Genomic DNA, 12993 nt, shown 5'->3' with positions numbered 1-12993 from the left:
TATGTCTCTGAAGTACATTTTGTTCAGTAGTGTGTTCTTGGCAAGTAGAAAAGTAATTCTAGTTTATTTAAAATTCATGTGAAAGTAGTTACTTTTTTTTGCTAATTGTATTTTTTGTCTTCACCATGTGGACCTCATTTTTAAAGAAACTGCATGAAATTTATTACAATTTACTATTACAATTTTTCTTCCTTGACCTACAGAATAATTTAGGAAGAAATTCTTGTCTGACATGTACTAGATTGGGTTTAAAAGGTCCCCTTCCAACTCAAACTACTCTATCAGTCTGTATAGAAGAGAGAAGGAAACAAGACCAAGAATGGACAGTCAGGTATCAAACATTTCTTGGTACTTTGTGTATGTCCTGACAGCAAAGAAACATTGGTAAAATAAAAATAATATGTAGCAATAGCATATGTTCAAGAAAAGCATAGAGAAGGGTCATAATAATTAATATGTATAATTGGAAAAATTGCTAGGGGAAAAAAACCCCAAACCAACAAAAACCTCCAAAATAGACCAAAAAACCACAAGGAAAAACTGCAAAGGGGAAAAAGACTAGTTGAAATAATTTAGAATTTAGTTTGCATAGATAAAGACACTGGAATGCAGTATCAAATAATCAAATTAATAGCAATAATCCAAAACCAACTTCAACTCTCAATGTATTGGGAAAGTCATGTGTTTTCTCAAGTTTTGAGGGAAGTGGGAAAATATAAATTAAGATATGGCATAATGGTTTGTTATCTGTTGTAAGATGTTTTTCAAGAGGTTAGTCATACTGAATTTACTGTTTCTTTCTTTTCTGTTTTTTGGGTGACTGCAAGGCAGCTAGACATTTTAGAAGGCTATTCTTGTTTATTATAGAAATGTAAATAATGAAACTGTGCAATGATAAATTTCTTGGATATCTGACAGCAGTGGTTTCATGCACACCTAAGGAGAAAAGTCTTATAACACTGGGGGCAAGGTTTATTGATGACTTCCAGTCATCAATAAACCTTGCCCCCAGTGTTATAAGACAATATATATCTGGCAAAATAGTTACTGCAGGGATACTTTGGGTAATGAAGTACTAAAAGAGAGGAAGGTGCTTGAACATGGTGCAACTATGGCTGAAGAATAATTATGCAAACATTTTCAGCTTCAGGCTTCTGAAGGATGTTCATTATCCTCCAAGTCTGATTTCTTAACAAACTGCCACAGACATCAGACAGTTTAAAAAACAAGTATCTCTGTTTCTCTACTTAATCTTACTCCCAGCTTCTTCCCACTTACTCTCCAATGCCTTTTCCTCTTGCTGTATTTAAAAAAGTGAAACATTGTTGTCCTTTGCCTTGCTTGAAGGGACTAAAGAAAAGGAATTTACTGGCTTAAGGTGTCCAATCATCTGAGTCATGTCAGATGATGCATATATGTGGACTAGCATTCATTGTTCCAGAGTATAGAGCTGCCTCTTTATGTGTGTTAAAAGGACAGATACTGAAGTTTTGTACTGTCAAAGATAGAACGAAGTTTGATTTGGTAGGTTGATACTGTTTTTAAATAACTGCTGTAACTAGGCATCAGGAGACAGATTGCCATACAGAGCTAACAGGTCCAAGAGTTGTAGATTCAAGATGGAAACTTGAAGTAGGTATTACTGCTGCCATTCTTCTTGAAGAGTGTTACCCTTAAATGGGTTCTGTGACACTTAATGTGCAGATAGTCTAGCATTTTTGCTATACTCTTGATTGCTGCATTATGTAATGTATAATTCAAAGGAATCAAAACTTGTTATTGGTATGCAAAACTCAATATATTTTTTCAAGAGTAAGGGAATTGCATAACGAAAGAAGAAGGGATCAAAACCGTCATAGACTAAATGGAACGTAAAAGGGGTCAATATATGCTTTCTTTGGAGTATTTTTCCATTGTAGTAATAATCCCTGAGTTTTCTAAATACTTTAGAAACCATTTTCAGAACAACTACTTAGTCTTCTTTCCATTGCAATATATAAAAAATGTCTTAAGTGTAGTAGATCTAGGGGGAATAGGAGAAGAGAACAAGGATAAGACAGGAAGGACCGACTACAGTTTTGTGGGTTTTTCCGTAGTTCACCATAGCACTTCATAATTTCACTTTATTGTGCTTTTATTAACTTTTTCTTTGCATTTAGTTGGATATTTCTGGAGTGTAACTTTTTCTCATTTCATTTTTTCAATTAAAAAACACTGCCTTCTGCGAAACTGCTTGCATGGTCTTTGTCTTAAATGTATGCCTTTGAAAGTAAATAAAGTGTGCATTTCTTTTGAACCTGCTGTAAAGGTTTTCTTGACAAAATGGAAGTGGGCAAAGTTTAATAAAGTAGTAAAAATACTGCATTCAGTAATTCAATCAAAATTTTTTATCTTTGATGTCAGTGTAATTATTTTGCTGCACCTTGTGCCCCTCCCCCTCACATTTGTGAAAACAGAAATGTATAATGGTGTTATGGATAATTCAATATAGACAAACATCATTTGTCAGATGGCAAAAAAGGATTGGTTCAGTTTAAGTGAAATTTTCCACTTTGATCCATAGAAATTTTATAGCATGCACTGCAAAGGCATATTGTGTTTAATGCATTTAAATATTTAGTAAAGACTTTCCTGTTTGCTGTCATTTCTGTCTGTCAGCATTCTTTTAATATACAGCATACAGAAGGAGTTCTGTTTCCTTTATTATTCCATCATACAATATCCAAGTATGACATATTGAATGTCATACAGAGTGTGACATTCAATAGTACAAGCAGATTAAATGTGCTAGTGTCTGTAGCAGAACAAGAGTCAGAGACTTCTAGCTGAATCAAGTTGTCTTGATTTCTGTCTTGCTTCATGAAATTGTCTTATGCGTGTGATAAGTGTGATAATTCGTGTGAGCGTGACCAGCACTATACATGGCATTTCATGTAGAAGCGAGGAGTGTGGACACAGTAATTTGTCAGTGAAAGGGCTTGGGGAACAGAAAAATACAGAAAGCTGTTGAAAAGAAGTTTTCATTATGAGATCAGTGATTCAGAGGGCAGATATTGAAAGATAATTGAAAATATACTGTCCATGAGATGAATGAATTTAGAAGGGCCATGCAGGAAGTCAAATTCAAAAGAAAGCAAAATAGTGTAGAATATTGACAGCACTGGAATAATGACTGAAGTTTTCACTTTTTGATAGTAATGCTAATAGAAAGTTAGAATATTTTCATCTCATTTTTCAAGTCTTACTAATGCGTAGACCTTGTTGCACATTGTGTCATTCAGAGTAATAAACATCAGATTTGACCTTTAACAAACATGGAGCCATCTAAAAAAACAAAGTGTTTTGGGTTTATTAAAAAAAAAAAAAAGTTTATTTTTTAAAAAAATAAGTTCCTGGGTTTAGGAGCTGGGTATTGGGCTTTCTAAAATGTTTGCCTGTTCAGCAGTCAGTTGTTGTGTTTCAGCCTTACTGAGTATCCTGAGTAACCAATTGCCTTTGCTCTGGGGAGCTGGGAAGTTTTTCAGGAGTAATTCACAATGGCTGCAGACTTTCACTGGAATTTGCTCCTGCAGTTCTTGCAATAATTTTTTTTACAGTAACTATTTCTGCCATGAGTTAAAAAAACCCCACCTTTAAACAACTTATTTAAGTAGAAGAAGACATGCTCTTTGTATATACTTGGTGGTATTTTGATGTTGTTCTTTTGGGTGGTGCAGTGTACCTGTGCACCCAAAATTTTATGCTTCCTGAACTCAGTATTGCCTTTGTGCATTTATATGCAATTAATAATACTTCTAACATTAAATGTGGTTCTTTGCAAAGACAAGCAATTTTATGACTTTCAGTGTGTTTAAAATACTTGGCTCTTTTCCCAAAGATATTAAAAATCTTCTTTGTTTGAACAGATGTGTAAACCAAAGTATTACTGCCTTATATACTTCAGTCTTGTTTAATGAGAGGTAGATTGATGTACATTTATGGGGGTTTAACATAACTTTAAGACAGACATTTACATGGTTTGCCTTGTATTCTATTCAAGTTATACTTTCTTGAATCAAGTTATATTTTCTTGAATTAAATTATACAGCCCTAATTTCCTAACAGAGTGAAAAATAGTCTGTCATATCATAGTGAGATCAGAATACTGTGTTTTTCCCAAAAATAATCCATAAAAATAAATATTTTTTAAAACCATGGTTGCTTTCTTCTTTGAAAATACATTTTCCAAGTAAAAAAGTTAACAAATATATATAACTAGCAAGAGAACTGTAGCATATTTATCCCGTAGATAACATCTACTAATTCAGTCTTAATTTTGTTACTAGTATTATACTATTATTGGGAGAATAGGGTTTTTATCTTAATTGGGATGGGCTTTCAGTGTTGTTTAGAGTAACGTAATGGTGAAGTAAAATGTTGGTCTTTGGAGCTGTACATTTGTCTTACAGTGAAAATTTATGCCTCTAGTTTCTGTAATATTAACATCTCTCTCTGTATGCTAGTTTGAGGTTACTTACCAAAGTAGTGGAGTGAGAACACATGTGAGATCCTAAGGCTCAAGAACATTGTGAACAGCCCATGAAAATAAAGGAAATGGACATGGATCAAGTAGAAAAACATTGGGAAGAAACAGTGTAGATTTGAAACCAGATTTTGAACAGCAGATGACAAGGTGTGAATGCAATTTGTGATTTAATCTCTAAAGTAGAGTTTGTAGGGAGACTCAGGATATCACTAAGCAGCTATGTTTTGGCAAAGGGGAAATTTTGGTGAGAATTTGTGAGAGTTTAAGAAAAATAACTCAGGTTTAAATAGGATCATATTTTTGTGCAAGATGTCAGAGAACCAAGACTTCCCTTCAATGTCCCTGGAATTTTGCAACTGAGCAGGGAGTGTGCATTTCTGCTCCAAATCCCAATCCTAGTGTTCAGTCTAGTAATGCTAGTTACAAGGGACAGAATTGGGTGCCATTGGGTGCATTGTTACATCAGAGGCACCGCTGTTCTAATGACTTCCATGTCTCCTTTTACTAGAAAAATTGTGAAGTTCCAGAAGACAATACTTCAGAGAAGAAAGTTGTTAAGGAAAGGCAAGAAATGTTGAAGAACAGTAAGCAACAGCATCTGTATGTTGCACATCCTGTGACCCAGAGAAGCAAAAGAGTACACAGAGTAGGTTCAACCACCTTCTTGATTGGAAGGACACCCAAAGGAATATGCAGGTGAGACTGCTTTGCTGAGTTGGAAGTAAAATTCTAAGGTTGAAACAAACTTCCTTTTGAGTAGTTGCATTTGTCTTTGTTTCAACCCTGCTGAGGCAATACTGTTACTTTCTATGGCAAGAGTGGAATTAGTGAGAAACTTCAACTCACACTACTCTGAGTACTGTAATTGATTAATAAAATTAATTGAATCCACAAATTACTTGAACGTGTTGGTCATATATTACATAACTCTGTAGATGTCATCACCATGAGTGTTTGTATTACGTGCATCATGGGCTACTACAAAACAGTAGTAGCCCATGATGCACGTTTAAACTGTATAGAAAGGAGGCATTTTATAACGTTAGCTTCTGACTGCCTATTGATTTTGCCCAGATCTCATCACTTGCATTGAATGGCTGTTAAAAAAAATGGGCTTCATGTTTCTTTTTTAGCATGGGTCTCAGTATTTTTCAATATCTCTTTTAATCCTTTTCCCCCCCTGTTATTTTTGGAGGGATAATAATTTTTTGTTTCCTTGTTTTCTGTTTTCCCAAATGATTGCTGTTGTTAATAGGAATATTGATTTCCCTTGTTATGCAGATAGAAATTCAATAAAAATAGCCTGATGGTTTGTGGAAATAGAAAGTGGAAAGCTGTAGCTAGCTAATCAAATCTACAGAATAGGTATTTGGTAAATATTTTCAATTTGTCTTGAGACAAGTAAATTACTATATGAAAGTTGGTATCTAGGTAATGACTGTAAGCATTCAGAAGCTGTTATATCCGCTAGCTGGCTTCAGTTATCCCTACTGTTATTGTCAAAGTGCCAATAATTGTTAGGTTTTTTTACTATTATAGACACTAAAATTATAAATATTTATTATGCAGGTAAGGGAGAACCCTTCATTCTAAAAATGTTCAAAATTGTAATTAGTTATGAAAAATCTATTGAGGTAAAATTTTCAAAGTTGGTGAAGTGACTTAGGCTGTTATTCCAAGAGCCTTAAGCCATATCTAGCAAAGAGCTGAAGCAATTCACTCTTGAGCATTGAGCAGGTTGTTTGTTAGCACCTGGCATGCAGCTAGACTTTGTAGTACATGTGGATGTGCCACGGAGTGAATGAGGATGATTACGTGTCTCAGTTTGTTGTAATTGGAGGGCAGAGTGGGGAGCTGTCTGCAGTCACCACACTCAAATGATTGGAGCTACCCAGTCAAGTAGTATTTGAGGCAAACAGGCTTAAATCTTCCTGCCTTTTGGAGCCCTCATAACAGGAAAGGCAACATTTCATATCTTTTCCCATCGTGGGATTGTTGATCACTCAACTAGAGTGATCTGTTTTAATTAGAGGTTGGTTTTTTAGCAGAAACAAATATTCCATAATTCACTGGGTAGGTTGATGTGGACAATGTCTCCTGTGCATGCATTTATCCAATTTTTGTTTAGCAAGTCTTTTTTAAAAGGACTTGGAACAACTACTTCCTCCCCATTTCCCCCACCCCCTTGTTAAGGGTGTCAGCATAACACATTTTTCCTTCTTGATAATTACAGGAGACAATTTGAGGAAATGGTATCTCACTTTAGTATGGGATCAGCGAAGGACCTTGCAGAACACATTGCAAAAGCTACATCAGAAACCAGGCAGAAAATGTTGAAGGAATTCTATGTTTCCAAGCATCCAGAGATGGAGTCTTTCTTCTCACTTGAAATACCAGCAGAAGCTTCACATAACTGTGAGGAAAGTGACCTGGGTACAACACGCTTCAGAAAAAGAAAATCCATTGTTAATTTTGGAAGATCCGAGTCTAGACCTTCATCAGCTAAAGGACTACTTCTGAGTGGAACTACAGAAACACAGACCCAGGAGGGCCATAAGGGAGAAGCAGAACAGCTTCACAAGGACTCCTACTTGCAAGATATGCTTGTTGATGCAAAATATAAACAATCACCCACTATTGCTACTCAACATTTCCAAAGAAGAAACAGTCAGGCATTCAAGGATTTTATGGCATCTGGCTCACTAAGCAGTAAATCAGAAATAATTGACGTGCTGTCTGTAAAAAGTTGTGAAGGACAGCAAGACTCAGAAGAAACACAGCTGCCAAAGGAAAGATCCGTGTCTCAGTCAGAAAATGGAGAGAGAAAAGCTCAGATTTACAAGAAAAATTCTTTTGAGAACTTACTTGGAGATACCTCTATTCTCAATGAAATCTTCAGAAATGATGGAAATGGGTCTACAGGATCACCAAGGACATTTTCTTCAGGACAAGCGGAAAAATCAAAGGGGAGACCAAAAGATTTCTGGGATATGCTGAATGAACAGAATGAGGACAGCCTCAGAAAGCTCACAGATATAGCAGTCATAGAGAAGCTTTGTGAAAGAGCCCCTCATTCCACAGTGACAGAAGAGAGAGAAGTGTGTGAAAGTTCTCTTTGGAAAAGAAATGAAACTTTTTTGTGGAAAAAATACAGTGCAGATGATTGAGATGAACCATCCACTGCTAAATCTTGTAGTGTAGTAAAATGAAAATTTTCTATGTAAGTTGCCCTATAACTATTTTATTTGGACTTTGACAGTATTATGCCACAAAATATGGTAATTCCATGAATTTAAAGGTAAAATGATGAATTCATATTTATAGTGATACATAATTACATTTTACAAGTGATTATTTACAAGGGAATATGTATGCAATTACATGTGCAGTGTATAGTACATATGTGCATAGTCATGCCTATGTACTGTGTGTTGTAACCTATGATATATAATGATTTTATATTAAATTTTTTTAGAATTTTCTGAATGCACTCTACTTTCTTTAATTCTGATTATATTCCTCAGCTCAACAGAAGTACTAAGTTATTTTTTCCCTTTACTAAAATTTGGACACCAGCAGTCATCTCAACACAATTTAGAGATAACAGGATTTGACAATGATACTTCATATATTTTCTGAGGTGCTAGAGACTGGAGGACTTCCTGAGACAAAGATGATGCCTTTGTGTTTGATGGATTCCCATCTTCCATGATTTTGCTCAGTCTCTGAAGCTGTGGACCTTGAAATCTTCACAGTATCCTATATAGTGAGTTTCTCAGCTTGGTTGATGTGAAGAACCACCAAGTTTTTTTATTTGATCTTTCTCATTAAATTATGTTAGGTGTCAAATTTAATCTCATTTACATTTTCATCTCCCTTTTTTTATAAACTTCTATCATGTCTTTGTCAGGGAATATGCAGCACAGTATGTATTGGAAATACACAGTACAGTGTATATGTGGTAAGGAATTTCAGCATCTTTACAGGTTATAATCTTGAATTCTGGATGTAATAAAACTTCCAGATGAAAACTATACTTCACAGATTGGAAGGGTGTAAGATACTCAGTGTCATATCTCATTTGCCAAATAGTCTGTCACATTTTTCAGTGCTACGGGACCATGTGAAGAGTACCTTGTGACACACAACTAGAAGAGACCATGGCTTCATGTTGCTCTGGAAACCTTAACCCTGATTTTTGATTTTTGTAAGCATTGGTATACAGGTTTACATTCAGTATACTGTATAAATTGTTTTATGTCAAGGGTAAATGTTATGAAATTTTAAAACCCTGGACATTGAACCTGTACAGCAGCAGTCTGTGAATGGTGGTAGTTTTTGTGGTCTGGAAGACTGCCCACTGGAAAATAAGCTTAAATTTGATCTGGTGCAGCTTCTGCTTTAGGTCATGGGAAGCTGTTGTAGACTATACTCTGTCTCTGTGGTAGCCATTGTGCACATATTATAAGTGGAAACCATCTGAAATCCTGACTGTGAAATCTGACTTAAGTACCTGAAACAGAGAGCTGAGTATTTAACATAAATGTTAAGTAATAAAAGCTTTGGGTTTTACAGGTAGCTAACATAAGTAAGATTAATGTGTTCCCTAACTTTTTCTTACTCTGAGTCTATGCTGTTACGACTTTACTATACCAAATGGTACATTGGTCAGTTGGAACAGCTTTTCAAGAAGAAGTATGAACTAAGAAAGTAAAAGAGGAAGCTGTAAGGTCTTACTCATTGGTACATTGGAATTACATACAGCTAAAGGAAGTCAGCCTAAACTAGGTAATACCTACACCCTCATTATGTTAATAAATATGAAATAAATTAAGGCCCTTTGTTCATGGCATCAGTATTGATTTTCTTTACAGGTTAGTGTCCTTATGCTTAGAGAAGCAAACTGCTTCTTGGGTAAGAAAGAGAAAGTTTGGTGGAATAAAAACTCTGGTCATCAAATACATTAAAAAAGAGGAAGGGAATAACCTCCTTATGTCTACAGCAAAAAGAGGAGTTAAGTAGCTTAAATTGCACCAAAGATAATTGAAGTTAGATAATAAAGAAACCCTGTAGTATGCCAGTATTTGACATAATCAAAAATAAGAGAGAAAGGTACCTGCTGAAAGTTACATGGATGAAACTGTCCTTGTTTTAGGCCAGAAGGAGGGACTGATAACCTCCACCTAAGGGCCAGAAGGGGCTAGATAATCTTGTTTAATTTCAGCTGATATTGGTGTACTGAAGGAAGGCTTCACCTTAGCACCATCTTTGTCAGTCATGGTGTGAATCAGTAGGTGCTAGACAGAGTGAAATCTGATTGGGATAGGTAAGATTTTTATTGATGACCAAGTACGAAGCTGTTATTTTCCTGAAGTAATCAGGAAGTTATGTTTCTCTTACAAGGTGATGGTATGCATAAATCAAAACTTCCATAGATGTGCATGTTTTATTCACATGTATGCCAAATACTGACAGTATATTTGTGGAAATCTATTTGCACAATCTATATGCAATTGAATTGAGCTATGGAAACATGTCTTGAAGTAAGATTTATGTCACTCTGTAGCTTCCTGCAAATTTAATGTATTTTACAAGGAAATGTCACCTAAGCCATAAATACTGAAACTTAGTGCCCTAGGGATCTGTCCATAAAATATTTTGGCTGTCAAGACATCTGTATAATTTTAAAAAATGAATCTACACAAATTAAAAAAAGAAGAATTTTACCTGTGTTTGAGGACATAGTCTTCAAATATTAGAGCTGAAGAGATCAATTTTGTCTTACTAGAAATCTGTGGTTATCATTTTGTTTGGCTTTAGAAACAAAAATTATAGTGTGAAATTCATACTTCCATGTACAGGTTCCATGCAGGAAGGCATGAACTGCAGGAAAACTATAATGACCTCCTGGCATAAGGAAATAGCTTCATGATAGTTGTCACCTGATCGGAATAGAAATCATCCAGGAGATGGAGTGTCATTGCTTTCACGTGGAAATTACTTGGTAGATTTTACTATTCTTGATGGCAGCTCCCGTGTTTTTTTACTCATTGGTGTTCCTATAGGTCTGGCTGTGGGTACCTGACCTTGCAGGTGGTACCAGTACTTCCATTATTGCCTTCAATAGAAATTCTTTGACTGGAAAAAAAACCAGGTTTTCCGTGAAATAGTAAAAAAATTTGCCCTGTCTATGATAACAAATGCAGCTATCCCAATAACAACCTTACAAGACCTAGGTAAAGACACTGTGTGTTCTGAGTCTGATTTGCAGTGAATTTTGGATCATAAGTTGTTTTGCAAACTGGGGCTATACTTAGAACTGCATTTGGCAGTAGCTGAGTGGTACACAGATTCCATATTTGATCTGGGAGAGGGAGACTGAGTAATTTCAGGTAATGAATATGTTTGAGAAAGTCAGGGTGTGAATGCAAACATTTGTCAACACATTAAGACAGTTTGAAAGGATACATTTGCTTAGCTTTAGCAGGTCATGACTTTGAGCACCAGAAAGCAGACTGAAGCCATGGCTTCAGTACAGGGCGTAAAAACCAACATTACACAGAGGAAAGGATGATTGGTAATAACATAATCAGACTATCACAGGATAATTCAAAGTGATAATACAGTTACTATGTAAGAAAAAGATTACTTAATTACTTCCTTAGCTATCTTAACTGCAGAAGGAGGAGAGGATTTTGTTCTTCCAAGGAAGCATTTAACTGCCTTTGCTGCTACGTATTTTTCCATTCCTGCAGTGTCCTGCATATCTTATTCACTGCATACCTTCCAGCTTATGCAACAAATTATGTAATACTGGTACAAATACTCTCTCCTTGTGTTTGCGCATTCCCCAGTTCAGTACATCTTGGTCCATTCTATAAAAAAAGAGTAATCACCACTTAAGTTGACATAATGTCAGAATCTATCTTCCTTATGAGGGTACCTGAAAGTAGATAATTGGCTAGGGATGATTAAGGAGATGCAATTTCTGCTATTGAAACTGGATGTCTAGATTGCAGATGAGAGAGGTAGGCAGTGATTCAGAGCATTTAAGAGACATGCCTCTTGTCCTGTAGATCATGTGTGAATCATAGCAGTGTCCTTGTGAGTCTATATCTCACAAGGACAAGTGTGGGATTGAGCTAATTCTGAAAGAGGAAGAGAGTACATCTAAACAGATGATTGGAGGTCTTCAGAGTTGTTTGCTTGGCATCCTAACCTTTGTTTAGTTGGCATCAGAAAGCTGAATTTCCTTTTCAAAGACCAAGTGAAGACTGTGCTCTGTAACAAAAGATGTAATTGAATGTAAGCATGATGTACATGCATGATACTTGAAGACAGATTGTTTCAGTTGTTCTGGGAGGTTTGCCTGAGCTGAGAGGATGCAATTGAGTGGTCAGAACCTGACCCAGTGTCTGTGTCAACACACAGTATGACTGAATTGAGACTGTACACACAACTTGCACAAACTGGAGCATAAGCAGGCCCACTGCACTAAAGCATTGTTTTCTGAAAATATGCAGAGACAGCTTAATTACGTTAAAATTTGCATTGGTCTGTTGTAGCATGTCACAGTGGCTGAATGTTATTTGTATAAGTCCTTAGCACCGTAGCCTTAGCACCGTAGCCAGAGAAGACAATGACTTATCAGTGGAGATAGCTGGGATGCTAAACAAGTATCACCTAGCCTCAGAGTGAATCTGTTTTTTCTTCAACAGAACTGTTTGTACTAGAGGGGTTTTATCCCCTTTGTTTGTATTGAGTTCTTTCCATCATGTGAATGTTCATGTAAACGTGATCTACTGTATCATCCTGAAAATCATTCTATGCTATGCTACTTACCTTAGAAACAAATAGTATATGTCTATTTATATTGTTTGAGGTAAGTGCATGCAACTGTCATCAGCACTTGCCTCTCCATGATTCAGACTATGATGGAACTTCTGTGACAGTTTCTGCTTGTTCTGGTTGATAATTCTGCAGCAAGGAAAACATTCATACTGTGGTCTGATTGGAAATGTAATTTAATTACCTCTGAGAAAGCTGGTTCCTTAAAACGTCTCTTGTGCTTTTGTCTCTTCACCTCCACAGCAGACTCAGAGATTGGTCCCTCAATATATATATACAGTAATAGCATAACTAGAGGCATTTATGCTCATCTTGCCTCTCTGCCCTCACTGTTTTGTAGTTGTGGTTATATATATGGCTGTAATTACAATACGCTAATTCTAATTTCAGAGTTTCATACTTGGAGTATTGAGGAATATCTCCTAGTAAAATATTGAGGTCCTGTTCTGCTTCTGATGCATCACTCTGCACTATTTAGAAAAAACAGAACCTGTTTTCCTTGTAACGGACATTTCCTATACGTTACTATGTGCTCTAATCATTAGTTAGATAATATATATTTAATATATACGCACTTACTTATGTACTGTCTTTATATTATATACTATACATACCTATGT

The 12993-nt window shown here is 35.9% G+C and overlaps 1 protein-coding gene across 4 annotated transcripts in view; it reads left to right on the top strand.

Moving 5' to 3' along the window:
• The window catches only part of ERCC6L2 (ERCC excision repair 6 like 2), a 53170-nt gene extending 45159 nt beyond the window's left edge, over positions 1 to 8011 (top strand). Inside the window, exons 18-20 of one of the 4 annotated variants that reach the window (XR_013180149.1) lie at positions 204 to 331; positions 5034 to 5221; positions 6759 to 6886. Coding sequence is in view for 3 of the 4 variants with exons in the window: in XM_077172135.1 (XP_077028250.1) it covers positions 5034 to 5221; positions 6759 to 7692 (1122 nt within the window). In the remaining variant the exon portion in view is untranslated. Of the gene's footprint in view, positions 1 to 203; positions 332 to 4502; positions 4673 to 5033; positions 5222 to 6758 lie in introns of those variants that run through there. The other 3 variants (XM_077172135.1, XM_077172136.1, XM_077172137.1) reach the window with 3 other exon arrangements.
• Positions 8012 to 12993: the final 4982 nt, after the last annotated feature.

Source organism: Agelaius phoeniceus, chromosome Z, assembly GCF_051311805.1.
Source record: "Agelaius phoeniceus isolate bAgePho1 chromosome Z, bAgePho1.hap1, whole genome shotgun sequence".
Classification (NCBI taxonomy): Eukaryota; Metazoa; Chordata; class Aves; order Passeriformes; family Icteridae; genus Agelaius; species Agelaius phoeniceus.
Note: the sequence above shows the minus strand (reverse complement) of the source record. Positions and strands in the feature narration are given on the sequence as shown.